Source organism: Heterodontus francisci, chromosome 30 (genome assembly GCF_036365525.1).
Source record: "Heterodontus francisci isolate sHetFra1 chromosome 30, sHetFra1.hap1, whole genome shotgun sequence".
NCBI classification, from domain to species: Eukaryota; Metazoa; Chordata; class Chondrichthyes; order Heterodontiformes; family Heterodontidae; genus Heterodontus; species Heterodontus francisci.
This window is the reverse complement of record NC_090400.1, coordinates 53,392,110-53,418,860: the sequence shown is the minus strand read 5'-3', so window position 1 is coordinate 53,418,860 and position 26,751 is coordinate 53,392,110. Positions and strand designations below refer to the sequence as shown.

At 45.2% G+C, this 26,751-nt stretch overlaps 1 protein-coding gene across 1 annotated transcript; it reads right to left on the bottom strand.

Annotated features, from left to right (window-relative positions):
• Positions 1-325: 325 nt before the first annotated feature.
• On the bottom strand, positions 326-26,750 carry LOC137346797 (aldehyde dehydrogenase, dimeric NADP-preferring-like). Its single transcript, XM_068010670.1, has 11 exons — positions 26,424-26,750; positions 19,163-19,335; positions 17,184-17,415; positions 15,776-15,861; positions 11,055-11,263; positions 10,539-10,656; positions 9,045-9,186; positions 4,999-5,165; positions 2,676-2,775; positions 1,913-2,148; positions 326-1,332 (listed from the first exon to the last, which is right to left on the bottom strand). Exons 2-10 carry the CDS (start codon positions 19,322-19,324, stop codon positions 1,961-1,963), a joined length of 1,404 nt encoding a protein of 467 aa, XP_067866771.1. The 5' UTR covers positions 19,325-19,335; positions 26,424-26,750; the 3' UTR covers positions 326-1,332; positions 1,913-1,960.
• Between the last annotated feature and the right edge of the window lies 1 nt (position 26,751).

The following is a 26,751-nucleotide window of genomic DNA, read 5'->3' as shown; positions in this document are numbered from 1 at the left end:
CGAGTGTCCCCTCCAAGCGTTACGCCTCGTTCGAGTCACACATCTTTTGTCTGGAGAGAGTCTACAGCAGCACTCTCTACAGGAGAGTGTGTTATGGGAACCAGCAACACAGGCGACTTAGTTACAATCAGGCCACTGCTGAATTCAGCTGAGCTTGTCCCACATTTACAAAACAATTCTAGTTAACAGTATAGACAGAGGATTATAAAATCTGTAGGGTGCTATCATAGTGAGGGGCAGCTGATCTTCATAGAGTGAGTAACAGGGAACATAATTTATTACAAATGAATCAGTGATTAAACCTCAGTAAAAATAACCACCATGGTTCAAAAAAATAAGCTGTAATTATTAGTCACAAATTTAAACAAGATGTACATCGGATAGAGAAAAAAAATAAATCAGAGAAATTAGAGTGTAGGGGACTATTCAGTCCACCATGTCGGTGCTGGTGCTAGCTCTTGCACTGGAGTCATCTTCATTTTGCACAATGCGATAGGAGATCGTATTAGTTTATTGGAATGTTGAAAATGGAAGACTTAGTGTATTAGGGACACACTACTTTAGTCAGAGTTTTCAGTGACCTCTGTTCATCCCAATTCTCCCCATGAATTGGAGGCTTATGTACGTTTCATCACCTCCCAGGCTCATCAGGTGAATATAGTTGTGTTGCTGTGGGAGCAATTTTGCTGAGTTTTGCTTCTATACCTATTATTTTGCAAGTAGATTAATATAATCCTAGTGAGAACGTATACACATATTCTGTCTTATATGAGTTGAAAGTATAGCCACATATTGATACAAAATGGAGTTTTAGCCCGAGGCACTGTGGGACAGATTTAGTGAGCTCACAGTTGGAGCTTGGTACAGCATAACACAGATAAAGAGAGGGGGCCTCTCTTATCAGTGAATCTGCAGACTGCCCGGCACCTTCAGGAATGCAGGCCCATTTAAAGTGACAATTGGGAGACTTCAGGACAATGGATGGGACCTGAGCTCACCAATTGATGATCAGGGCCGGCATAAGCTGATCAGGTTGCCACATGATGCCTAATCAGTGATTTAATTGGTACTATGTGTAATGTATGTAATCAATAACCATTCTGATTGGATTGTGTCCAGCCGGGATGGGCTGAGTAACTGCATATCCGTTGTGGATTTCCTTTGTTCTAGAGAGTAACACTGGACCGCTTTTAGGTAAGGTGTGCTCTCCATGATATCATGAATAAAGTCTGTTTATTCTCAAAGTCTGAGTCCGGAGAATTTGTTGAATCATTGGGTTTTAACTGGATTTTCTCCAACAGTTGCTCATCTCCCATACATCACAAAGTAAAGCTGGAAGTAAAAAAGATGCAGAATTAGAGTGAATTGTCCTCTACCAAGACTCTTTTTTTCAAAAAAGGGGGGCCGTTTCTCCTCCACTCCCAGGTGTGTCAACTTCTTGCAAGGGAACAATCCTCAGGTACGTCACCCAAATGGTCACTCTTCACTCTCGAACTCAAAACAGTGATGGTTACACAGGAGCATCAATAAACCTTGAACAACATTCATGGCACTCCCTCTATCAGCAGGGTTTTGTGACTGCAGTGTGTAATGCAGCAACCCACCAAGGCTTCTTAGACCATGCTAACTAAACCAGTGAGCTCTACCACCTAGAAAGACAAGGGAAGCAGGGGAACACTAACCTCCAAGTCCCGCACCATTCTGACTTGGAAGTATGATCGGCCATTCCTTTAGCGTCACTGGTTCAGAATTCCAGAGCTCCCTCCTTAACAGCACTGTGGGTTTACCTTCATCGCACAAACTGCAATGGTTCAAGGCAGCAACTCACCACCACCTTCTCAAAAAAAAAGTAACTAGTGTTGGGCAATAAATGCTGGCCTTGCTTACGTCCAGAGAATGAAAGAAAACCTACCTTCATCACCATGGCAACCAGCGCTCCTAGTAACGCAATCGCAATGAGTCACATTTTTCCACTTCCTCCACCTTTCTTCAGCAGCCAAAGGGTCCATTTTTGCTTCGAGTCAGTGGTAGGCGGATAGCGGACACTATTGATCTTTTCTAAACCCAGCGACTTTAACACACAAGCACGGCGGTGACTGAACGTTTCAAAGCTGAATTTGCCATGGTATGCCCCAATACCACTTTTACCTGGGAACAATAAAAAAAAGTCTAGTTTTCTTCACTTTCTCCTTGACCTTGGTGTCGCACACCATTATCCCCAATCAAGGGGCAAGCACAAAAAAAAAGGGGAAAGGAAAGCCACTGTTGTAGTGTAGGAAAGACACCAGTCAATTTGCACACTGCACGCTCCCACAAACAGCAACGTGATAATGACTACATAATCCGTTTTTGTAATGCTTACTGAGGGAGAAATATTGGCCAGGACACCAAGGAGAACGCCCCTGCTCTTCTTCACAATACTGTACCCCAATAAACAAAGGAACAAGACTGCTCTCCTACCCCTAGCACCATCCCACCCACCCCCTGTACCCAGAGGTATTGCTTCCTTATAGCCCCTGGTATCAACATGGGATCCAGTCCTGTAAAACATAATCAGGGAGGTCGTCATTGACCTTTTCATCCAAGGTTCTCTCTCTTTTCTTCCTAACATCGCCCGTTCAGTCTGACTCATCCTGCAGGACAGACAAGAACCGAAATAAATGTTTTGGACTCACCGACACCTCCAAACGGCAGTGTATCGACAGTGTAATGGATCAGGCAGTCGTTGGCGGTCACACCACCACTGGAAGTCTTTGCGATCATCTTCTTTATTAACTGCAGAGAGAAAAATAATCCCTCAGTAATAACACACGACAGTCTGGTTACATTGTGTCCTGAGGCTGTAGTTTGCCAGTTGTATGGGTTTCCCCAACAAGATTTCCAAATGTTAACTTAACCACTGCAAAAGCATGGATTTAAAAATACATGCTGCAATTATATACCACCTTTTACATACTAAATTATCCCAGTGTAGAATCAGACAAAAATTGACTCCAGGCCAAAGTAAATGATTTTAGGACAGCTGACCAAAAGCTTGGTCAAAGTGGTCAGTTTTAAGCAACGTCTTAAAAGAGTGAGAGAGAGGGAGAGAGAGGTGGAGGGGTTCAGGGAGGGAACTCCAGAGCTCGGGGTCGAGACGGTTGAAAACACAACCGCCGATGCAGGAGACGTGAGCCAGCCCGACACCGCACATCTCCACACAGTCCATCTGACGGCAGCAGTGTCATAGAGCCGCGGGTAGCTCGTCTCCCTGGATTCTCACCCAGGGTTTGGTTTACTTCCCAGGATGACCAGGAAATGGGCCTCATCACTGAAAAAGGACTGATTTTAAATGAAGGCGGCATCATGTGTTGGGAGTTCACAGGAATGGTTTCAGGTACAGCGAGTTCCTCAGCTCGGCTGAGCCGCTGCCGGGAGGCTGTCAGTTAGAAGTCAGGCTCGCTCTCAATAGCAGGTGGGTGAGAAGCATCCAAGGCCACTAATGGGCCTTGCAACACAAGAGCTCTGTGGAAGACATGGAGCTGGGTTGGTAGTCTGTCCTCTGGATTGAAGATGTGTAAATACAATCATTTTGGAGGGTTCAAACATAACCTCTAAACGAGCTTTTGCTCCACTCCTCTCCTGAAGGAATTCAGTCCTTGCTGTGATACAGTTCTCCAGGCACCAATTGGTACCTCATTCATTTATTTGGATTCCGACAGGGATGCAGCAGGCTATTCAAGCATGGCTCACTCAGCAGGGATTGGGGGTGCAGGAATACTGGCGAATTTACCCCTTTCTGACCCTGGGTCCTCAGGCCCAGCCAGAACCAGGATCAGTTAACTCAGCACAGACCAGAGATTAAACCTGGGGCCTTTTCCTGATCTGACTGGTGTCATGGGAGCGTTGTTTTTTTCTGTTAAGACAGAGGAGTTTTTTTTCCTTTGGGAACAGTGGATGTGAGCTGCAACCTGTTTCTAAGCAACAGTAAGAGAGATGAGGTCACATGCCATATTGTGTAACACAGGTTAGAACTAGTTTGTTCTGGTAGACGAGAGAAACATTCTCTCCCTGAAGGAAGATTTGTCCCTCCCATCAAAAAATCCTACATTAGGCGAATCACAGAGGAAAAAGACCCCTGGAAAGGAATCTTTGCATTGTTGGAGGCAGCAAATTCCTTTACTTCCAGTCTCTGCCTCAGGAGTGATTCTATTGCCTTTCGTATTTCTGAGAGTTGTGGAAACGCAGGAAAGTTTCCATTGTTAGACTGCTAATTCAAAATCCAAAAATAGATATGTTGCTATACTCTTTGTTGAAAGATCTGTGTGACACCTGCTGCAGTTGAATTGCCTTGAACACCTATCCATTACAGACTGTTCATCAAATTCGACTGGAGACTATGAGTGGCATCTGACTCTTTGACTCTGGGACACCTCACCGAACCAGAAAAATAACCCACCAGGACTTACAACCCAGTTATTTTATTATCCCTAAGAGACAGCGCTGATTTAAAACATCATTTTAAAACTGGTTAACCATTGGTTTTTGAATATATGTGTTTGTGCATGAGGGTGAGGAGGAATAAGAAGTTATAGTCTTTTCAAACAGATTTATCTCAATATTGTTTGAGGTTTAGTTTATTAATAGTTAATTTGTTGTTTAAATAAACATAGTTTGGTGTGTTTTATTCTGGGGGATTAATAAAGTGTTTAATTTGGCTAATTTCCAGTAGGTGAAAACTTTACTAATGTGCCATGACCTGGGGAGTGGTGGGACTGAACTAACAGTGCATTACTCCCATCCGAGATGCCTGGGTTGGCTGCTCACTGGATCAACTGGCTTCTAAAAGGTCATCTCCCTGTCTGTGCATGCACCACGAAAAAAGTTAGCTCAAAAAGAAAACCCTGAAATAAATATATGTTGTGTTTTTAAATTGAAGATAGTAACTCGAATGTTAAAGGTCTAAGAGACCAACACACAAAACACAAACCATCCCATCACAGAGGTCGCAATCCTCACCTTTTTATTGTGAGAGAAGATGTAGAGAGCCAGAGGCTTGTCCCTCTTGTTGATGAAGCCAATGGCCTCGTCTGCACTAGTGGTCGTGACTATAGGCAGCAAAGGGCCAAAGATCTCCTCCTGCATAATCTTGGAGTCAGGATCCACGTCGGTCACAATTGTGGGAGCTGAGCAGATATCAACAAGAGGCTCCGTTTAGTAATGCAAAGTAATTGATCAGTAAAAGATCAAAATCAACGGCATTTGGATTGAATTCCTTCTCAAGACCGCTAGTCCCCAGGCCTCTGCCAACTGCACCTGGACTCAACCAAACTGCGAGTGGTTCAGAAATCTCCCCCTCTTCTCCGCAGAAGGAGCTTCTCTCCATCAGAATATTCAGCACTAGGACGTTAGCGGAATGGGCCATGGGAACGGGGTGTGGAAAACCCACATCCAAATTCCTGACTTTGGCACATTGTTCATGGAGAAGCCACCAAGACGTGGATGGGTAATAGAACAAAGACAAAGAACAAAGATAATTACAGCACAGGAACAGGCCCTTCGGCCCTCCAAGCCTGCGCCGATCCAGATCCTCTCTCTAAACATGTCGCCTATTTTCTAAGGTTCTGTATCTCTTTTCTTCCTGCCCATTCATGTATCTGTCTAGATACATCTTAAAAGACTCCATCGTGCCCGCATCTACCACCTCCGCTGGCAATGCGTTCCAGGTGCCCACCACCCTCTGCGTAAAGAACTTTCCACGCATATCCCCCCTAAACTTTTCCCCTTTCACTTTGAACTCGTGTCCTCTAGTAATTGAAACCCCCACTCTGGGAAAAAGCCTCTTGCTATCCACCCTGTCTATACCTCTCATGATTTTGTACACCTCAATCAGGTCCCCCCTCAACCTCCGTCTTTCTAATGAAAATAATCCTAATCTACTCAACCTCTCTTCATAGCTAGCGCCCTCCATACCAGGCAACATCCTGGTGAACCTCCTCTGCACCCTCTCCAAAGCATCCACATCCTTTTGATAATGTGGCGACCAGAACTGTACGCAGTATTCCAAATGTGGCCGAACCAAAGTCCTATACAACTGTAACATGACCTGCCAACTCTTGTACTCAATGCCCCGTCCGATGAAGGAAAGCATGCCGTATGCCTTCTTGACCACTCTATTTACCTGCGTTGCCACCTTCAGGGAACAGTGGACCTGAACACCCAAATCTCTCTGGACATCAATTTTCCCCAGGACTTTTCCATTTACTGTATAGTTCACTCTTGAATTGGATCTTCCAAAATGCATCACCTCGCATTTGCCCTGATTGAATTCCATCTGCCATTTCTCTGCCCAACTCTCCAATCTATCTATATTCTGCTGTATTCTCTGACAGTCCCCTTCACTATCTGCCACTCCACCAATCTTAGTGTCGTCTGCAAACTTGCTAATCAGTCCACCTATACTTTCCTCCAAATCATTAATGTATATCACAAACAACAGTGGTCCCAGCACGGATCCCTGTGGAACACCACTGGTCACACGTCTCCATTTTGAGAAACTCCCTTCTACTGCTACTCTCTGTCTCCTGTTGCCCAGCCAGTTCTTTATCCATCTAGCTAGTACACCTTGGACCCCAAGCGCCTTCACTTTCTCCATCAGCCTGCCATGGGGAACCTTATCAAACGCCTTACTGAAGTCCATGTATATGACATCGACAGCCCTTCCCTCATCAATCAACTTTGTCACTTCCTCAAAGAATTCTATTAAGTTGGTAAGACATGACCTTCCCTGCACAAAACCATGTTGCCCATCACTGATAAGCCCATTTTCTTCCAAATGGGAATAGATCCTATCCCTCAGTATCTTCTCCAGCAGCTTCCCTACCACTGACGTCAGGCTCACCGGTCTATAATTACCTGGATTATCCCTGCTACCCTTCTTAAACAAGGGGACAACATTAGCAATTCTCCAGTCCTCCGGGACCTCACCCGTGTTTAAGGATGCTGCAAAGATATCTGTTAAGGCCCCAGCTATTTCCTCTCTCGCTTCCCTCAGTAACCTGGGATAGATCCCATCCGGACCTGGGGACTTGTCCACCTTAATGCCCTTTAGAATACCCAACACTTCCTCCCTCCTTATGCCGACTTGACCTAGAGTAATCAAACATCTGTTCCTAACCTCAACATCCATCATGTCCCTCTCCTCGGTGAATACCGATGCAAAGTACTCGTTTAGAATCTCACCCATTTTCTCGGAGTCCAAGCATAACATTCCTCCTTTGTCCTTTAGTGGGCCAATCCTTTCTCTAGTTACCCTCTTTCTCCTTATATATGAATAAAAGGCTTTGGGATTTTCCTTAACCCTGTTTGCTAAAGATATTTCATGACCCCTTTTAGCCCTCTTAATTCCTCGTTTCAGATTGGTCCTACATTCCCGATATTCTTTCAAAGCTTCGTCTTTCATCAGCCGCCTAGACCTTATGTATGCTTCCTTTTTCCTCTTAGCTAGTCTCACAATTTCACCTGTCATCCATGGTTCCCTAATCTTGCCATTTCTACCCCTCATTTTCACAGGAACATGTCTCTCCTGCACGCTAATCAACCTCTCTTTAAAAGCCTCCCACATATCACATGTGGATTTACCTTCAAACAGCTGCTCCCAATCTACATTTCCCAGCTCCTGCCGAATTTTGGTATAGTTGGCCTTCCCCCAATTTAGCACTCTTCCTTTCGGACCACTCTCGACTTTGTCCATGAGTATTTTAAAGCTTACGGAATTGTGATCACTATTCCCAAAGTAGTCCCCTACTGAAACTTCAACAACCTGGCCGGGCTCATTCCCCAACACCAGGTCCAGTATGGCCCCTTCCCGAGTTGGACTATTTACATACTGCTCTAGAAAACCCTCCTGGATGCTCCTTACAAATTCTGCTCCATCTGGACCTCTAACACTAAGCGAATCCCAGTCAATGTTGGGAAAATTAAAATCTCCTATCACCACCACCCTGTTGCTCCTACATCTTTCCATAATCTGTTTACATATTTGTACCTCTATCTCACGCTCGCTGTTGGGAGGCCTGTAGTACAGCCCCAACATTGTTACCGCACCCTTCCTATTTCTGAGTTCTGTCCATATTGCCTCACTGCTCGAGTCCTCCATAGTGCCCTCCTTCAGCACAGCTGTGATATCCTCTTTGACGAGTAATGCAACTCCTCCACCCCTTTTACCTCCCTCTCTATCCCGCCTGAAGCATCGATATCCTGGGATATTTAGTTGCCAATCATGCCCTTCCCTCAACCAAGTCTCAGTAATAGCAATAACATCATACTCCCAGGTACTAATCCAAGCCCTAAGTTCATCTGCCTTACCTACTACACTTCTTGCATTAAAACAAATGCACCTCAGACCACCAGTCCCTTTATATTCATCATCTGCTCCCTGCCTGCTCTTCCCCTTAGTCACACTGACCCATGGGGGTGTGGGGGAGGATAATGTTCAGCTGCCATTTTAACAGTGTCTGCTATTGTACAATGTCCTGCCTCTACTCTTCCTTCTGCACCCTTCCACCCTGTTCCTGATCTACAGACTAGCCCACCCTCAGCCTGTGACCCACTGGATACCACAACCCCACCACCCGCCTTCTCCCCCCAATGTGACTCACTTACTTCACTGCTGCTGCTGTTGCTGAGGGGGCTGGAGAGGGAGAGAGCGAGACCCACAGACAGACACTGTCCATAGATTTATGATAGAGATAGAAGTGACTTGGGCCTCTGTTGGGGCGGGGGGGGGTGGGGAAGGTGAGGAGAGAGAAGGGGAAGAGGTTCTCAAATGGAGGCCGGAGAAAGTTATGAAGTCAACAGGGATCATCTCTGTTTCACAAGACAATATTGACCCAGACTGCCTCATGCTGGTATTAATGTGCCCTTAACAAATATTATCCATCATCCCATTGGCACTTTGCCCTGTGCGTCGACATGGTCTATCCTATGACTGGGTTTACCAGTGTAAAGCCAGTGTGCAGTTGGGTTAATGGTTACACTTGACCTCCCACAGACACAGCAAGTACCAATGTAGAGATCCTCTTCATCACTTTGACCGCCATACGCCACATTCACTCCCTCCAGCAAAGACATCAGCCTCTTAAAATGCCGCTGGTTGACAATACGTCCATAGTCCGGGGATTTCTGGGGATCAGCTCCATAGAATTCCTGGAACAGACCAAGGCAAGAATAGTCAGATAGAGAACACATCAGTGGCCATCTCGATGCTACAACATCAGGAGGCAATGTCTAATCCAATGAATCAATAATAAGGAATTACACACAAGAGGGCAGGAAATGCTGGCATCAGGAAAACCTATTCCCAAAGTTAGTCCATTATATAAAAGCAAAATCAATGGTGATCAACACATTAGAGTTTTGTTCAGTTTCTCTCTGCAGTTTGAGCTTTTGAAGTCAGTGTAAATTTTATATTTTAAAAACTGGGATTGGGAAAAGAGATGAAGCTGTGGGAATATCATAAAAACCCAACTAGTTCATGAATGTCCTTTAGGGAAGGAAACTGATCGTCCTTACCCGGTCTGGGCCTATATGTGATTCCAGTCTCACACCAACGTGGTGGACTCTTAACTGCCCTCTTGAAATAGCCGAGTAAGCCTCTCAGTTACAAATAAAAACGTTAAGTGGTTCAAGAATGAAGCCCAACATCTCCTTCTCAAGGGCATCTCTGGATGGCCAATAATACTGGCCTTACTTATGAGGCCCACATCCAGAGACTAAATTAAACAAAAACAAAAAGTTGCTTATGGCATCGAACCCCCTCCTCCGTTCAAAGAATCCCATTTCCATTCAGATTCTTTGAGCTGCAGGAATGGGTGAGTGACTGGTGGCCTCTCAATGACCGCAACACCAGAAAGTCTACACAGATACTTCAAAAGTCGGGGCCGTGTTCATTCCAACAGAGACCATGGAGGTGATTGTATAAATTTACGAAGGGATGGGACAGGATCGATAGAAATTGGCCATTTTCAGTGGTTGAAGGTCTAGAACAAGGGGATATTAGAATAAAGTTAAATGTAATGAGTTAGGGCAGAAAGCAGGAGAACGGTTTTGAGGCTGTGCAATACACCACTAGAGTCTGTGATTGAATCAGAAACCACGTCAACATTTAAGAGGTTAGATAAATGGTTGAAGAAAAAGGAGGGATAAAGGGAACAGGTCGGGCACGTGGGATTAGGACTTGCGTGGAGGATAAACACCAACACAGACTAGTTGGACCCGTTTGTGTTGTAATTCTGTGTCAAATTATATCCTCAAGAACCGACTAAACACAATTAACACAGCATGAGGAAGGCACTGAGATTTAAACCTCAACCGCAGGATTGTCAAACAACTTGTTGGCCTCTTAACGCAATGATTTGCCTCAATCACTGTGTTAACCCAACGCTTCAGAGGACAGCTCCCACCCAAACCTTAACCGGACTTTCTTCTATCAGGTGCGAACTGGCCTGCTACCACCATTTCGCCATTTACTACTGACAGTTTCTTCTTTTTAAACTCACGGTAACAGTTGCACTGATCTTCTTCACCACTTCATCTTGGATACTTTTATCACACAGGATGTAGTCTGGAGCGATGCAGGTCTGACCACAGTTAGTGTACCGTCCCCACGCTATACGCCTAGAAAGAATAAACAGAGTTATTCACAAAAAGAACTCACTCAAGGCTAATGCTTTCATAATTTAAGTTATACTCCTAGAACTGGTATGGACTTGATGGGCCAAATGGCCTTCTTCTGTGCCATAATGACTCTATAACTACAGAAGTTTACAGCAATGAAGGAAGCCATTCACCTCTTTGGTGTCTAATCCTACGGCCCCGCTCTCTCTCCCCATATCCCACTATCTAATCCATGCCTGGGAGTGTTGGATGGGACAGCATATAGCTCCTTAAAGCACTACGTGTGTTGGATAGAGTAAAGCTCCCACTACATTGCTGCAAATATGTATCTCAACCTCATACTCAGATTACTGCTACTGCAGCATTGCGATACTTTCCATCCTGAACAACAAACCAACCTGCAGGCCACATCTAGATCACAGTCGCCATCAATGTAGCACGGGCTTTTCCCTCCAAGTTCCAGAGTCACAGGGGTCAGATGCTTGGCTGCAGCCTCCATAACAACCCTGCCTATGTTGGTACTGCCTGTAAAGAAGATGTGATCAAACTGGTGCTTCAAGAGTTCAGTTGTCTCCTCTGCTGCTCCATTAACTACTGGGTAGAGTTCCTGGATGAAGGAAAACATTTGAAGATTAAAAAACAAACTTGATGCTCCAAGCCTCTTTACCCCTGCCCCAAAGACACAGCTATACTGTCAATTTCTCATCAACAAGAACAGGTTTCACAGCAATCAGAGTAGGCCCATTGGTTACTCAAACTTATTCCACCTGTTACAAGGTTTTTATTTGTATACTAAAAATTTAGAATTCCGTGTGTTTTAAATAAACTGAAAAAGGGTTTTTCAGTGGACATTGACACCTGTAAATAGCTGAAAATTTTGCAATGTTTTGAAAGGAAGTTCAAAACAAAAGCTGAACTTTATGGGCGGTTTGAAAGGAAGCTGAAATTGTAAACAAGGACCGGAAAGCAAGCAATTTCAAGGAAACCAGCAAGGGATTTGAATGCCTCAGAGCAACTTTGAATGACAGGGGAAACTATGTCTGGACATGTGATCTGCTCAGGAAGGTTTTGCTTTCACTTTGGACCCTTTTAAAACAATGAGTTGGACAAAGAGCAGGCATTTTGAAATTTGGTTTTGACCTGCCTGGAGATCAGAGAGGAAGACCCAGAAAATGTGTTACCTCTCTCTGTAGAGGAAGCCTGCATCTCTCGAGAAGAAACCCCTGTATGTCAGAGGTGGCAGATTCCTATCGCCTCCTGTCTCTGAAGAATCCCTGCAAAAGCGTGGTTCCGGTTGCCTCCTGTGTTTTAAGAAATCCTGAAATCTGAAGAAAGCTTCTGATACAGCTACTGTCAGACCTAAGCAAACCTGCTGCTACACCCCTGCTGAAAGACCTGTGAAGCCTGCTGCAGTCAAATTGCCTCGAACACCTACCCATCACAGACTGTTCATCATCCTCACATGGAGACTTCGAGTGGCATGCGGCTATTCGACTCTGGGATACCTCACCAAATAATTTCCTTCCAGAATGTGACAAACCAATTTATTTTATTATTCCTCCTATTCCTAAAGAACAGCTGTAAACCAAAAAATCCTTTTCCCCCAGTTAACCGCTTTTTCTTTGAATGTACGTGTGCGCGCTCATGAGGGCTAGGGAAATAAGGTGCTTTTCGTATATAGATTTCCCGTTTTCTAAAATTCATTTGTGGAATATGGGTGTCGCTGGCTCGACCAGCATTTATTGCCCAACCCTAATTGCCCTTGAACTGAGGGGCCTGTTAGGCCATTTCAGAGGGCAGTTAAGAGTCAGCCACATTGCTGTGAGTCTGGAGTCACATGTAGGCCAGACCAAGTAAGGACGGCAGATTTCCTTCCCTAAAAGGACATTAGTGAACCAGTGGGTTTTCACAACAATCAACAATGGTTTCATGGTCACCATTAGATTAGCTTTTAAATTCAGATTTATTAATTGAATTCAAATTTCACCGTCTGCCATAGTGGGATTCGAACCCATGTCCCCAGAGCATTAGCCTGGGTTCAATTATTTTCTTTTGCGCCTCCTTATCTCGAGAGACAATGGATACGCGCCTGGAGGTCGTCAGTGGTTTGTGAAGCAGCGCCTGGAGTGGCTATAAAGGCCAATTCTAGAGTGACAGGCTTGTCCACAGGTGCTGCAGAGAAATTTGTTTGTCGGGGCTGTTGCACAGTTGGCTCTCCCCTTGCGCCTCTTTTTTCCTGCCAACTACTAAGTCTCTTCGACTCGCCACATTTTAGCCCCGTCTTTATGGCTGCCCGCCAGCTCTGGCGAACGCTGGCAACTGACTCCCACGACTTGTGATCAATGTCACAGGATTTCATGTCGCGTTTGCAGACGTCTTTATAGCGGAGACATGGACGGCCGGTGGGTCTGATACCAGTGGCGAGCTCGCTGTACAATGTGTCTTTGGGGATCCTGCCATCTTCAATGCGGCTCACATGGCCAAGCCATCTCAAGCGCCGCTGACTCAGTAGTGTGTACAAGCTGGGGATGTTGGCTGCCTCGAGGACTTGTGTTGGAGATACGGTCCTGCCACCTGATGCCAAGGATTCTCCGGAGGCAGCGAAGATGGAATGAATTGAGACGTCGCTCTTGGCTGACATACGTTGTCCAGGCCTCGCTGCCGTAGAGCAAGGTACTGAGGACACAGGCTTGATACACTCGGACTTTTGTGTTCCGTGTCAGTGCGCCATTTTCCCACACTCTCTTGGCCAGTCTGGACATAGCAGTGGAAGCCTTTCCCATGCGCTTGTTGATTTCTGCATCTAGAGACAGGTTACTGGTGATAGTTGAGCCTAGGTAGGTGAACCCGAACCACTTCCAGAGCGTGGTCACCAATATTGATGGATGGAGCATTTCTGACATCCTGCCCCATGATGTTCGTTTTCTTGAGGCTGATGGTTAGGCCAAATTCATTGCAGGCAGCCGCAAACCTGTCGATGAGACTCTGCAGGCACTCTTCAGTGTGAGATGTTAAAGCAGCATCATCAGCAAAGAGGAGTTCCCTGATGAGGACTTTCCGTACTTTGGACTTCGCTCTTAGATGGGCAAGGTAGAACAACCTGCCATCTGATCTTGTGTGGAGGAAAATTCCTTCTTCAGAGAGCCTGGGTTCAATTATTAATCCAGTGACATTACCACTATGCCACTGCCTCGCCCTACTTTATTGGTTAAGACTCATTTATTAATAAATAGTTGATTTTGTTGTTGATTAAAGAAACCTGGTTGGTGTACTTTATGCTGGAGAACAAATAGAGAATGGAATTGGCTGGGTTTCAGTAGGTGGGAACATTTATTGATATGCTGTGACCCGTGAAGAAGTGGGAGTGAATGAACAGCGCACTCCTCCTGCCTTGGTCAGCAGTCACCATTCAGTTAGATCATGTTTGATCTGTACCTCAACTCCTTATCCTCAATAGATTGATGTGAAAGTGTATTTGTACAGTCACACCCACTTTTCTGCACTTTACAAAAACTCAATTGTTTGAATTGAAGGACAACAAAAGAAAATGGCAAATTCGAGTAAACTTTATTTCAGTAAACATGTTACTGGACTAGTAATCTAAAGAGCATGAGCTCACACCCGATCAAGCCAGTTTGAGGGAAAAATAAAATATGGGAAATTGAAAACTGGCATCAGGAAATATGACCATGAAACTTTCAGATCATCATAAAAACCCAACTGGTTCATTAATGTCCTTTAATGAAAGAAAACTGTTGTCTTATCTAGTCTGGGTCAATAGGTGACTCCAGCCTCAAATCAAAGAGGCTGAATCTTAACTGTCCTCTGCAGTGGCCCAGTTCTACCAAGCTGCCACTGCTGCAGTGCTAGAAAGGCAGACTTGCCTTTAGACAGTGCCTTTCACAACCACAGGAAATCCCAAAGCACTTATGAAGCGTAGTCACTATTGTAATATCGGGAAACCTAGCAGTCAATTTGTGCACAGCAAGCTTCCACAAACAGCAATGTGATAGTGACCAGATAATCAGTTTCAGTGATGTTGATTGGAGGGATAAATACTGGCCAGGATACCAGGGACCACTGCCGTGCTCTCCTTTGCATCATACCACGGGATCTTCTGCATCCACTTGAGCATGCAGGCGGGGCCTCAGTTTAATATCTCATCTGAAAGACGGCATCTCCAACAGTCCAGCACCCCTCTGTGCTGCACTGGAATGTCAGCCCAGATTATGTCCCCAAGTCTCTAACTCAGTTGAGATAGACTGAGCTATGGGTGACATTGTTAAGGTGTCACCACCACCTTTCCAGTGGCAACCACTTCCTGAGAATTAAAAATGTCAAACAGTCAAGCAGCCAGGGTTGAGGAACAGGCCCCAAGACGAGGGTTAGTGAGACTGGAAATGTTCCCGTCAGCAGAGAGGTTGCTGGACTATTAGATTTAGAAATGGATCAATGGAATCTGGGGAATTTGGGATAGGTTTGACAATGGATCACTTCTTGAAACATCGGTGCACTGATTTCCAGCATTAGGTGAGAATAACAGCACGGATGGCAAAGTAACAGTAGCTGTAGCACAGACCACTAATAACAGCACCTAAGAATGTAGAGTCACTTTTACGAATGGCAAATCTCACTAAAATAGCAGCCTATATTATTGCCCCGCCATTTACTGTTAAACTGCGTGTTGAACACAGTTGTTTGAGACAAGTTCATCTTTTGCCTGTAGTCCCTTCCATTGTGAACAGAGTCCACACCCAAATCGACAGCCCGACCTTTAACTTTTTCCAGACACAGAGACCTACTGGGTGTCCTGGTATTTTCTGCTTAGGCTTCTAGTTTCTATCCCCCTCTCTAGTGTGCCCAGGTGTCACTGCAAATGGGGAACAAAGCAGAGGCAAAAGGGGCACTCCTTAAATTGGGTCTCTGCCTCCACCCCCCACAACTTCCAATCGCGCTTTGATGGGGATGAAATTTCACGCTCAACACCCGTCAGTTTCTATAAAACGGCAGCAGCGCCCGAGGATGATGTTAAAAATCAGACGAGTTATCCTCATCACCAGTCGATTTACCCAATGTACTCCCATCACAGCGATGCCCAGCTCAGTCGGCCTACACTCACCTTGTCCAAGTACTGGGGGAGGAGCTCCCCCAGCAGCTGGGCTGTATTCCCACTCACTTCAGATGGCTTCAGGACTACAGCGTTTCCTGAGAATGAGATCATAATACAAAAATAATCACTGGCAACCAGCAAATTACTACATAGAAATTACAGCCCAACTGGTCCATGTTAGTGTTTATGCTCCACACGAGCCTCCTCCCATCCAAACCCATCAACATATCCTTCTTTTCCTTTCTCCATCATGTGTTTATCCAACTTACCCTTAAGTGTATCAATGCTATTCACCTGAACCACTCCCTGTGAGTGACTTCTGCATTCTCACCACTCTCTGGGTAAAGAGGTTTCACCTGAATTCCCTATTGGATTTATTAGTCTTATATTTATGGCCCCTAGTTTTGGACTCCCCAACAAGTGGAAACACTTTCTCTGCATCTCTGCTACCAAACCCCTTCATCATTTTCAAGGCCTTTATCAGGTCACCCCTCAGCCATCTCTTCCCTTTGGAAGAGAACCCCAGCCTGTACAACCTCCACCCACCTGAGCAACATACCTTCCTATTCCTTTCTCCCTCATGTACTCATCTAACTTCCACTTAAATTCAGCAACTTATGACAAACCAAAACTGAACCAAACTAAAATCAGGACAATACAAACCATCACAGTTTCTAATTTGAGTCACCAAATCATCTAGAACTTAAGAATGCTGGTGGATGAGAAAAGCCCATTCGGCCCATCACCAGCTCACGCTTCTGTTACCCAAACTCTCCCACTGTAATATTTTGAACAAGCCTAAACGCTTTTGTCTACTGCTGTGTCTGGTGGATTATTTATTAATGTTTATATATCACATTTCTTTTCACTTATTTGAACTGATATCCTACTTTCTGGGTTTTGATTGGGTTGTTGAGGCATACAAGGATGATCCCACGTGCAAACACTCTTCCGTGCCAGTGTCGCTGGGCTGAAGAAAAATCAGCCAGCCTTTATCCTTCTGATTGTTCTCCAGACTCCTGCTGTGTGCAACTGCACGAGCGCGAGTTCAGAGGGGAAAGCAGGGCCAAACTCAGCTGCAGTGCCCCCCATGATCAAACAGCCAGCTGAGGCTCACTGGGCCTGATTTTAACCTAACTCAGGTGGAAAATTGGGTGGATGGTAAAATCGGGCATCTGACCCCAACCTGCTTTTGCTGGGTGGGTTACATTAGAATCAGGGCTATTGGCTCAACAGCACAAGAGCCACGCCTGCATCATGAATAACCATCTCCAGGAGAGAAAGCAGCAGAAATAACTGTAAAACTCAAGGCAGTAAGAAATTGAAAAAAAACGGATCAGGACACAGAAAATACATGACTGATTATCAATAGTGATATTTCCGGCAGAGATTGGAAAGTAAAAAAGCTGAAGTTCACCTGCTGCAATTGCCCCAACTAAAGGCTGGATCACGAGAGCCAAAGGATAGTTCCAGGCCCCGATGATCAGAACCACTCCAAGAGGCTCTCGGTGGATATAAACAGTGTCCATCAATGTCATCATACTCTTCGACACGTGCTCTGGTGCGGTCCATTCGGGCAGTTTCTTCACGGCCACAACAATCTCGTTCAGAATGCCTGATATTTCAAAGGTCTCCACGGCAAATGGATTCTGCAAATTCAAAGGAAGAAAATCGTTTTTAAAGCATCTCTTCCCTTCCCTTCCTGAAGACACTTGGTCTTCTGGTATTGCACTCATGGGACTATTCTTGGGAGCCTGGATGTCTATGCAGGCTATTCAATCATATGTGGCATCACCAGCAAGCCCAGTACAGATGTTACCCAATGTCCCCCATACATATGCATGTGTCACTGGATAGAGAATAAGAGTACGAGCTGACTTTTGTCTAATCCTAGGATCTAACCACAACTTTCCTATCACCATGATGGAGATAGTTGGCACAGTAACGACCAAAGACCAAATTTGCTCTGTGTTTTAGAATGACACTAAGCGATATTTGAACACCCACTGAAGGGTGTTACAATAGGAATTACACGAGACAGAAAAAAAAACTTTACCTCTCCAAAGATGTCAATCCTGTTTTTAGAAACTCCCTTTTACATGTTGTCCTCAATTTATCACAAATTACCAACTCTAACCACACGCATGTTATCATTTTCAGATAGGAAAGAGGGAAGAGATGGTGCAGTACAGTTCCCAGGTACTGGTCAGCTTTCAGTATCTCATCCAAATAGCCATTCTTCACATGAACATGCACAATAATTCTGGTCAGGTTGTCTGACCATGGGGGAGGGGAAGGAGATGGAACACAGCCAAGTTTCATTGGGTCACCAACTGAGATGCGCCATTTTTAGCACCAGTCATGATATAATGATCAGGAATGGAAACCTTAACTGATTTCTTCAGCCTCTGACTAGGTCAGAGGCACGGAGGACAATTGTATCTTTGCTACCTGTTATGACTGTGTTCAGCTAACTCAACGCAAACCAGAAATGAAACTGGGGACCTTCTTGGTCCGTCACTCTTCCCCCTGCACCCCTCTCCCAGGCCAAGTCCATTGCAAAGTTTCTTACCAAGATACATCTTTCCTCAATGGCTTTAATCTCAGTTCTTCATATTAATTTCTTCAATGCCAGGAAAAACAATTGTGCTTTCAAACTCCCAACTCAAAGCTTTGACCCTCCATTCAGTGCAATACTTCTGCAGCTGCCTATCTGCTCAATCACTCCCTCACCTCCACCTTGCCCCCAGTAATTCCCTTGCTCTCTGCCATCCTGGTTGTTCTCCTGATATGGCTCCCATTAAAAATGCTCCAATCAGCAGTCTCCTTCAAGTGGAAGAGCAAGCAATCAAGTTGTCAACAGCCAGAGGACTGATGTCCTTTATATGCTAAGATAATGGTAGATGCATAATCAACAGATATACATTCCCCTTTCCCTTCCCCACATCTTGACATTACTACAGGAGACCCAGACAGGCCAGGTTAGCCATTAGAGGGCAACTTGTATTAGGTGGGTGTGGGTGCCTCCTCCCACACCTTAAGAACTGTAGGAGCCCACAAATCCCTTCTTCTGTACAGGACTAACCGCCCAATGGGCTGATTATAAAGATGGTTATGCATCTGAAAGGAGCATTCACATCACAACCAGCCAGACTGTTAATCAGCCCCTGCAGATCCTTCCACTACTACACACACTTATTCTAGTTAAGAGTGTGAAGATAAAAACATTAACACTTTAGACAGGATCAGACTGGAAAAGAGGAGAGGAAATCAAACACACATTAGGGGTGGACGGACACAGGTCAAGTAATAGTGGCATTTGCAGGCAAGAATTGTAAAGGGGTGTGTGGAACCCGGTTAAGATGCTGATCACATGTTAAGAGCTTTGCTTCAAACCTTGTGCAAGTCCTTTTTCAGTGCCAGTGTGAATTCTTCCCTTTTCTCAGTGACCATTCTCTCCAGCGCCTTCAGCTGCTGAATGCGGAATTCCAGAGGCCGTGTTTTCCCCAGGTTGTAGGCGGCTCTCGCACCGGATACAGCAAGCTTAATCTGCTCCATGATGTGCCAACCTGCCAAGGAACACAAAGCAATGATAATTTGTCTCCTCAAAAGGTTCCATTGGCACGGACTAGTGCCAAGATGAAAGTAGGAGTCTGTTATGTATTTGAATGGTGTTGTGTTTGGCCTTCTCTATTAGGATGTTATTTTAGTTGATGATTCTGGAATTGGCAATACTATATTAATGGGTGAAGTAGGCACTACTGGAGCACGTTATAAAGCAATAAATGAGCGCCAAATTTAGGAAAGGTCTTGTTACTAAAACAGGAAACGCACGATAGATCACTCAGTATCTGTCAAGTATCTGTTAACATTATAGCTCTAACCCTTCATCATAACCCACCACCCCCCCACCACCTGAAGGGACTGAGCTCAATGCAATTCTGAGCTCTTCCTCCATCACTGTCTCCACCTCTGTGTTTCTTTCTTCAACACGTAAGCTCTCCCTTCTCACCCACCTATGTAAATCTGACCCTGTCTCCTGTCTCCAGCTGCTCACTCCTCCTGGACCTCCCCCTCCAAATCTCTAGCATTCTCGATCATTTCATTGAGAGCTTCCACCATTGTATTAACCATCTGCACTCCACTCCCCCCTTTTTACGTTCTGAACTTAAATCTCACTTCTCGTTCCAACATCAACCCTTCTTCTACAACCAAGCGGCTTACCAGCTCAGGCCATTCTATACCAATAGGTATTAACTTCTGGCAAATACAACAGAGTTCAAGGTGAAGCACAGTCAACAATCCAGTATGTTTCATTCAATACAATTTTCAAAGACCATCATAAGATAGGAGATAACGGACATTTCTCTCTTCCTCCCCCACTCATGTGAACCAAGTCTCTTCCCCAGACACAACCTCTTCCTCCTAATTTCCAGATCCCTTTGTAAAAATGTTCATGAGGCTTTAGGAGAAGAACATTGTTGAGTGTTGGAAAATAAGTGCACTTCCAGGTTAGTTTTAGCATTAAAACAATGACAAAAAGAGGCTAACACAGGCATGGGTAAGCAAAGCTAGTCTGTGTTAGTACACGCAGCTAGTCACATAGCCCAACAGACATTAGCGGACATAAACCAATTAGAATGGTAGAGTGCTTTCCAAAATGGGGTTTGGGGAGGGAATCTGCAATTGGATCCAACTGCTCTACACAAACATCAGTAGCGCAGTGTCAATCAACGGGTGGGAATCTGAAAGTTTCCCGATCAAATCTGGAGTCAGACAGGGCTGTCCTCTGTCCCCGGTCTTGTTTGTTTGCTGTATTGAACCCTTTGCTGAGTCTATTAGGAGGGATGCGAGCATAAGAGGGGTGACAATCCCAGGCAGCGGAGGCACTCAGGTCAAAACCTCCCTGTACATGGATGACGTCGCCGTCTTCTGCTCGGATCCGCTGTCCGTGCGCAGACTGATGAGCATCTGCGACCAGTTCGAACTGGCCTCGGGAGCCAAAGTTAACCACGGCAAGAGCGAGGCCATGTTCTTTGGGAACTGGGCTGACCGATCCTTTGTCCCCTTCACCGTCAGGTCAGATTACCTGAAGGTGCTGGGGATATGGTTCGGAAGTGCCGGGGCGTGCACCAAAACATGGGAGGAGCGAGTAGCCAAGGTACGACAAAAGTTGGGCATGTGGGGGCAGCGATCTCTCTCCATTGTGGGTAAGAACCTGGTCATCAGGTGCGAGGCGCTCACGTTGTTGCTCTACGTGGCGCAGGTCTGGCCCATACCCCACTCCTGTGCCGTGGCAGTCACCCGAGCCATTTTCCGCTTCGTCTGGGGATCTAAAATGGACCGGGTCCGGAGGGACACGATGTTCAAATCTCTGGACATGGGCGGGAAAAATGTACCCAACGTGGCCCTCATCCTGATGACCACCTTCGTGTGCGGCTGCATCAAGCTATGTGTAGATCCCCAGTACACAAACTCCAAGTGTCACTACGTGCTGAGGTTCTATCTGTCCCCGGTGTTGCGAAGGATGGGCCTGGTCACATTGCCGCGGAACGCTCCGTGCAGTTGGGCGGCGCCGTACCACCTATCCTTCGTGGAGCAGTTTCTGCGGAAAAACACCTTTGACCACCGGTCCATCAGGCAGTGGTCTGCACGGAATGTCCTCAAGGCCCTACGGGAAAAGGAAACGGTGGATCCTGTCGGATGGTTCCCCGAGCAGACCGTCAAAGTCATTTGGCGGAATGCCTCATCACCAGAACTCTCAAACAAGCACCAAGACGTAGCTTGGCTGGTGGTGAGAAGGGCCCTCCCCTTCAGATCCTTCATGCACACCCGAAGTCTCGCCCCCTCCGCACAGTGCCCCCGCGTTGGCTGTGGTGGGGAAGAGACGGTCGCCCACCTCCTCCTGGAATGTGCCTTTGCAAAGCAGGTGTGGAAAGAGATGCAGTGGTTTTTGTCAAGGTTCATCCCAAGCAGCTCTGTAACACAGGAGTCTGTGCTCTACGGGCTGTTCCCAGGGACGCACACCGAGACAAACATCAACTGCTGCTGGAGGACTATCAATTCGGTGAAAGACGCCCTTTGGTCTGCCCGAAACTTGCTGGTCTTCCAGCGCAAAGAGTTGTCCACCGCCGAATGTTGCAGACTGGCACATTCCAAGGTCCAGGACTACGTGCTGAGGGACGCACTAAAGCTTGGGGCAGCCGCAGCAAAGGCTCAATGGGGAAAGACCACAGTGTAAGGTTCCCCCACCAAGCTGGACTGAGGGGCTGGATCCATGGGAAACCCCTCGAACTGCATCGTTAATATTCTCAATTGCTGTAAATGTAAAACTGTAATTGACATGACAATTGTGAAACGGAAGGGTTGGGAAGAAACTCATGACAATATTGAAGGAAACTGATCTCCCTTGCAATGTTTGTATTTTTTCGTGCTGTTTGGAAACTGTTTGGCAATGTAATTTTTACAGATTTTTATGAATAAAGTATATTTTGGAAATAAAAAAAAAAAATAAACCAATTAGAATGAGAAAACGTGATTTTGAGCAAGTCAGGTGGAACAGAAAGATAAGGTTAAACAGAAGGGGGGCGGGGGTGTGTGTGTGTGGAGAGAAAACAAAAATACCAGACAGAGAAAGGAATGAACTCAATCTGCAACCTGAACAAAGTGTAGATAAGAGTGTGGTCTCTGCTCCTCTGTTTTTGTGTATGTAAGCAAGTCTGTTACTCACACTTGGCTGAATAAAGGAAAAACAAGAATGACTGTGCGTATAAAAAAAAAAGTGTAGATTAGTTATTTGGCACTTCTAACCCATACGAGGTGTCCTAAATCATGTGTTATACTTAACTATGGCTTGGAATAGAATCTGTCTCATAGCATTAATGCCTATTCATGAATGCAATGCTTGGTAATGTTCGGGTGGATTTGGGAATTAATAAAAAAGTTATACACCAAAAACTAAAGTATCTAAATCAATTGATGAGTCGTCTATGCTCTGAGAAATAAATTAATGATGAACAAAATTTAAAAAAAAAGAGATGGTGACTGTGAGAAGGGTTTGCCATGGCAACAGCAGCAGAAACTCTGTTGGACTGGGAAAATTCAGCCCTACAGGTGCTACAGTGTCGAATTGCTAATTCAGAGCTCTTATCTCTATTAACAGACAGTATAATTTCGACATCAAGGTACATTAGAACTATTACAAGAGGGATAGAAAATGTGATAGATAATGAGGGAAAAACTTTGGAGTTTGCCTCATTCCAATGGATAGGGGACTGAGTAGTTACATGCTGGATCATAAAAGTGGTTGGACAAGGCACGAAGTGCAACACTGCAGGGAGGTGAAACGTTGATTTATTGTCCAGTGAGTGTGCAGCAGCTTAAAAGATAATGCAAGAAGATAGAAAACAGGAACAGACATTTCATCTCTTAATTGAACATACAATGACAGATTGTAAAATACCCTCTGGCTCTTCCAGCCTGTGGTTCACAACTGCAAGGTTTTGTATATCACAATAAATACTCCCCAGTCCACCCAAAAGCCATGTAATTCCCTCGTAATGGCAAACCCAGGTCCAATTTTTGAAATAAAAATCTGGATAACTTCTGGCCGACCCATTAGGCAATCAAAACTAACCTAACCCAAGAGATCACTTTGGGCCCGATTAATGTTACAATCTTGGCCCCAGCCAGAAACAGGGCCAGCTCTCACTTGAAGGAATTCAGAGAATGAAATGGTCAAAGATGACAGCCTGTTCCAGGGGTTCATTACTCTCCAGGAACATTGAACTGGATCTGACCTTACGCAACTGGAATTTGTGAGCCCCGCTAGTCCTCCCCGAACATATTTGTGCAGATGGTTTGTTTCACCCAGAATCAAATCTATTCCCTTCATCTTATACACCTTGATCAAAGCACCTGCACGTCTCTTTTCCGAAAATTGTAAGCTTAAAAGAAATAAAAAGGGAAAAAAAAGGACCTAATTCAGCTAGCAAAGCATATTTATAAACAACTTGTAGTTAGGTAGCAAATTTTATATAATAAAATGTCCCAAGGTGCTTACAGGAGCGATCAATCAAAATTTGACACTGAGCCACATAAGGTGATATTTGGACAGGTGACCAAAAGCTTAGTCAAAGAAAAATGACCACCAAAAGTGCTTCATTGACTAAAGTGCTTTGAAAGCAGCCCACTTGATTGGCACCCCATACACCACCATAAACATTCACTCCCTTCACCATCAATGCACAGTGGCAGCAGTGTGTACCATCTAAGAGATGCTTTTTTGTTTTTATTTCCAAAATATACTTTATTCACAAAAATCTGTAAAAATTACATTGCCAAACAGCACCAACAAATACAACCATTGCAAGGGAGATCAGTTTCCTTCAATACTATCATGAGTTTCTGCACAAGCCTTCCATTTCACAATTGTCATGTCAATTACAGTTTTACATTGACAGCAAATGAAAATATTAACGATACAGTTCGAGGGGTTTCCCATGGATCCAGCCCCTCAGTTCAGCTTGGTGGGGGGACCTTACACTGTGGTCTTTCCCCATTGAGCCTTTGCTGCGGCTGCCCCAAGCTTTAGTGCGTTCCTCAGCACGTAGTCCTGGACCTTGGAATGTGCCAGTCTGCAACATTCGGTGGTGGACAACTCTTTGCGCTGGAAGACCAGCAAGTTTCGGGCAGACCAAAGGGCGTCTTTCACCGAATTGATAGCCCTCCAGCAGCAGTTGATGTTTGTCTCGGTGTGCGTCCCTGGGAACAGCCCGTAGAGCACAGACTCCTGTGTTACCGAGCTGCTTGGGATGAACCTCGACAAAAACCACTGCATCTCTTTCCACACCTGCTTTGCGAAGACACATTCCAGGAGAAGGTGGGCGACCGTCTCTTCCCCACCACAGCCACCGCAGCAACTCCTTCGACAGCACCTTCCAAACCCACAACGACAAGGGCAGCAGATGCATTGGAACATCACCACCTGCAAGTTCCCCTCCAAGTCACACCATCTTGACCTGGAACTATAAATCACCATCCCTTCACCACCACTGGGTCAAAATCCTGGAATTACCTCCCAAACAGCACTTTTGATGTACCTACACCCCAAGGATTGCAGTGGTTGAAGAAGGCAGCTCACCACTACCTTCTCATGGGCAAGTTTTTTTTTAATTAGTTTGTGGGATGTGGGCATTGTTGGCTAGACCAGCATGTATTGCCCATCCCTAATTGCCCTTGAACTGAGTGGCTTGCTAGACCATTTCAGAGGGCAGTTAAGAGTCAGCTGCATTGCTGTGGGTCTGGAGTCACATGTAGGCCAGACCAGGTAAGGACGGCAGATTTCCTTCCCGAAAGGACATTAGTAAACCAGACGTTCATTTATTCGGGATGGGCAATAAAACGCTGGCCTTGCCAGCAATGCCCACATCCCATGAACCAATAAAAAGTGTAGTCACTGTCAGATTGCAGGAAATGCAGCTGCCAATTTCCACACAGCAAACTCTCACAAACAACAATTTAATAAATGCCTAGATTAATTATGGCCACTGTGCAAGTCCCTCCCGCCATTAGTACATCGAGGGGCTGGAAGCCATGGAAAAACCCTCGGGCTGTATGCACCACTGTTCTTTTGGTATGTAATGCAAATGTATATTCTTAATATAACTTGAAGTGGTAAATGTAGTGAGGCACCTCATGTACTGTATTGAAAGAAACATCTTTATTAGACTTTATGAAAGGTCCAACTTGAATTGTTTTGTAATTTTAACACATTTTTGTATATTTTTAGAAAAAACAATGACCAGATAATCTGTTTTTTGTAATGTTGATTTAGGGATAAATTGGGATATCTCCGCTGCTCGTCTTGAAAATAATGCCATGGGATCTTTTGTGCCTACTTGAGCAGGCAGAGAAGGCCTCGGTTTAACACCTCATCTGAAAGCTGGCACCCCCAGCAGTGCAGCACTCCGAGTACTGCACTGGAATGTCAGCCTTAATTTTAGTGCTCAGAGACTGGTTTTAAAGGAGCGACTTAAAAAGACAGTGAGACTTAGGGAGGGTGTTCCAACACTTGGGGCCAAGGCAGCTGAAGGCACGGCCCCTAGTAGTACAGGCAATTAATATCAGGGATACACAAGCGGCAGAATTGGACAGATATCGTGAAGAGTTGTAGGGCTGTAGAAGATTACAGAGATAGGGAGGGGCAAAGAATGTGAAAACAAGGGTAAGAATTTTAAAACCTGGGCAAACAAAATTAAGTTTGAGGTGGCAGAGGCATTGAGGAGGAGGGACAAAGCAAAATCAGAGATATTATGAGACATGCTGGGCAGCATTAGGAACCAAGTAACGGCAGGACGCTTATTGAGTTTCCCAAAACTAGTCATGTGACATCCGCTGAGTCAGTATGAATAATATTTACAGATATTCTAAGAAATGCATAAAATACAAATAGTAAACTCAATGCTCTTGTATTACAAGTATGTTCTGTCCAATAAAAATTTAAGTTACTTTGGTATCAGGGTTTCCAGCATTTTAACAGAGAAAGTGGATTGGATTGGATTGGATGGAGTTGAGTTGAGTTCAACCCATGTTAAGACCCCAATGAGCAACAATAAGACCATCACCCTCCCAAGACAGTTCATAAAATGATACTTACACCTTTCCCAATGATTGAAGGGGGAAGAGGCCAATTACAGTCCTGAAAAAGAACAGAAGGATTTAGTCCCTGCACCTTGCAGAGTAGAGTTGCTTCCCTGGGATCCCGGTGCAGCTCTCAATCCCCAGTTAATACCGCCGCTGCGCTCCCACTCTGACTGGAGCTGCGCTGAACGGAACTCTATTGTGTTGTTTATAACTGTTCCTTTACTGCTTTGTGTCGCCGAGGGCAATCTACAAATTGCAGAGCACTGGCGGCCGGACAGGGACAAAGCAACAGCCAACTCAAAATGCGATCATATTCAGCTGATTTCCCTCCCCTTCCCATT

Coding starts and splice junctions, on each gene's coding strand:
- LOC137346797 (XM_068010670.1), bottom strand. CDS start 19,324: ATGGAGCAGATTAAGCTTGCTGTATCCGGTGCGAGAGCCGCCTACAAC. Junction 9,187..10,538: donor AGATCAGTGCAACTGTTACC/GTGAGTTTAAAA, acceptor GGTCTGTTCCAG/GAATTCTATGGAGCTGATCC. Junction 5,166..9,044: donor TGAAGAGGATCTCTACATTG/GTACTTGCTGTG, acceptor ATATCTGCTCAG/CTCCCACAATTGTGACCGAC.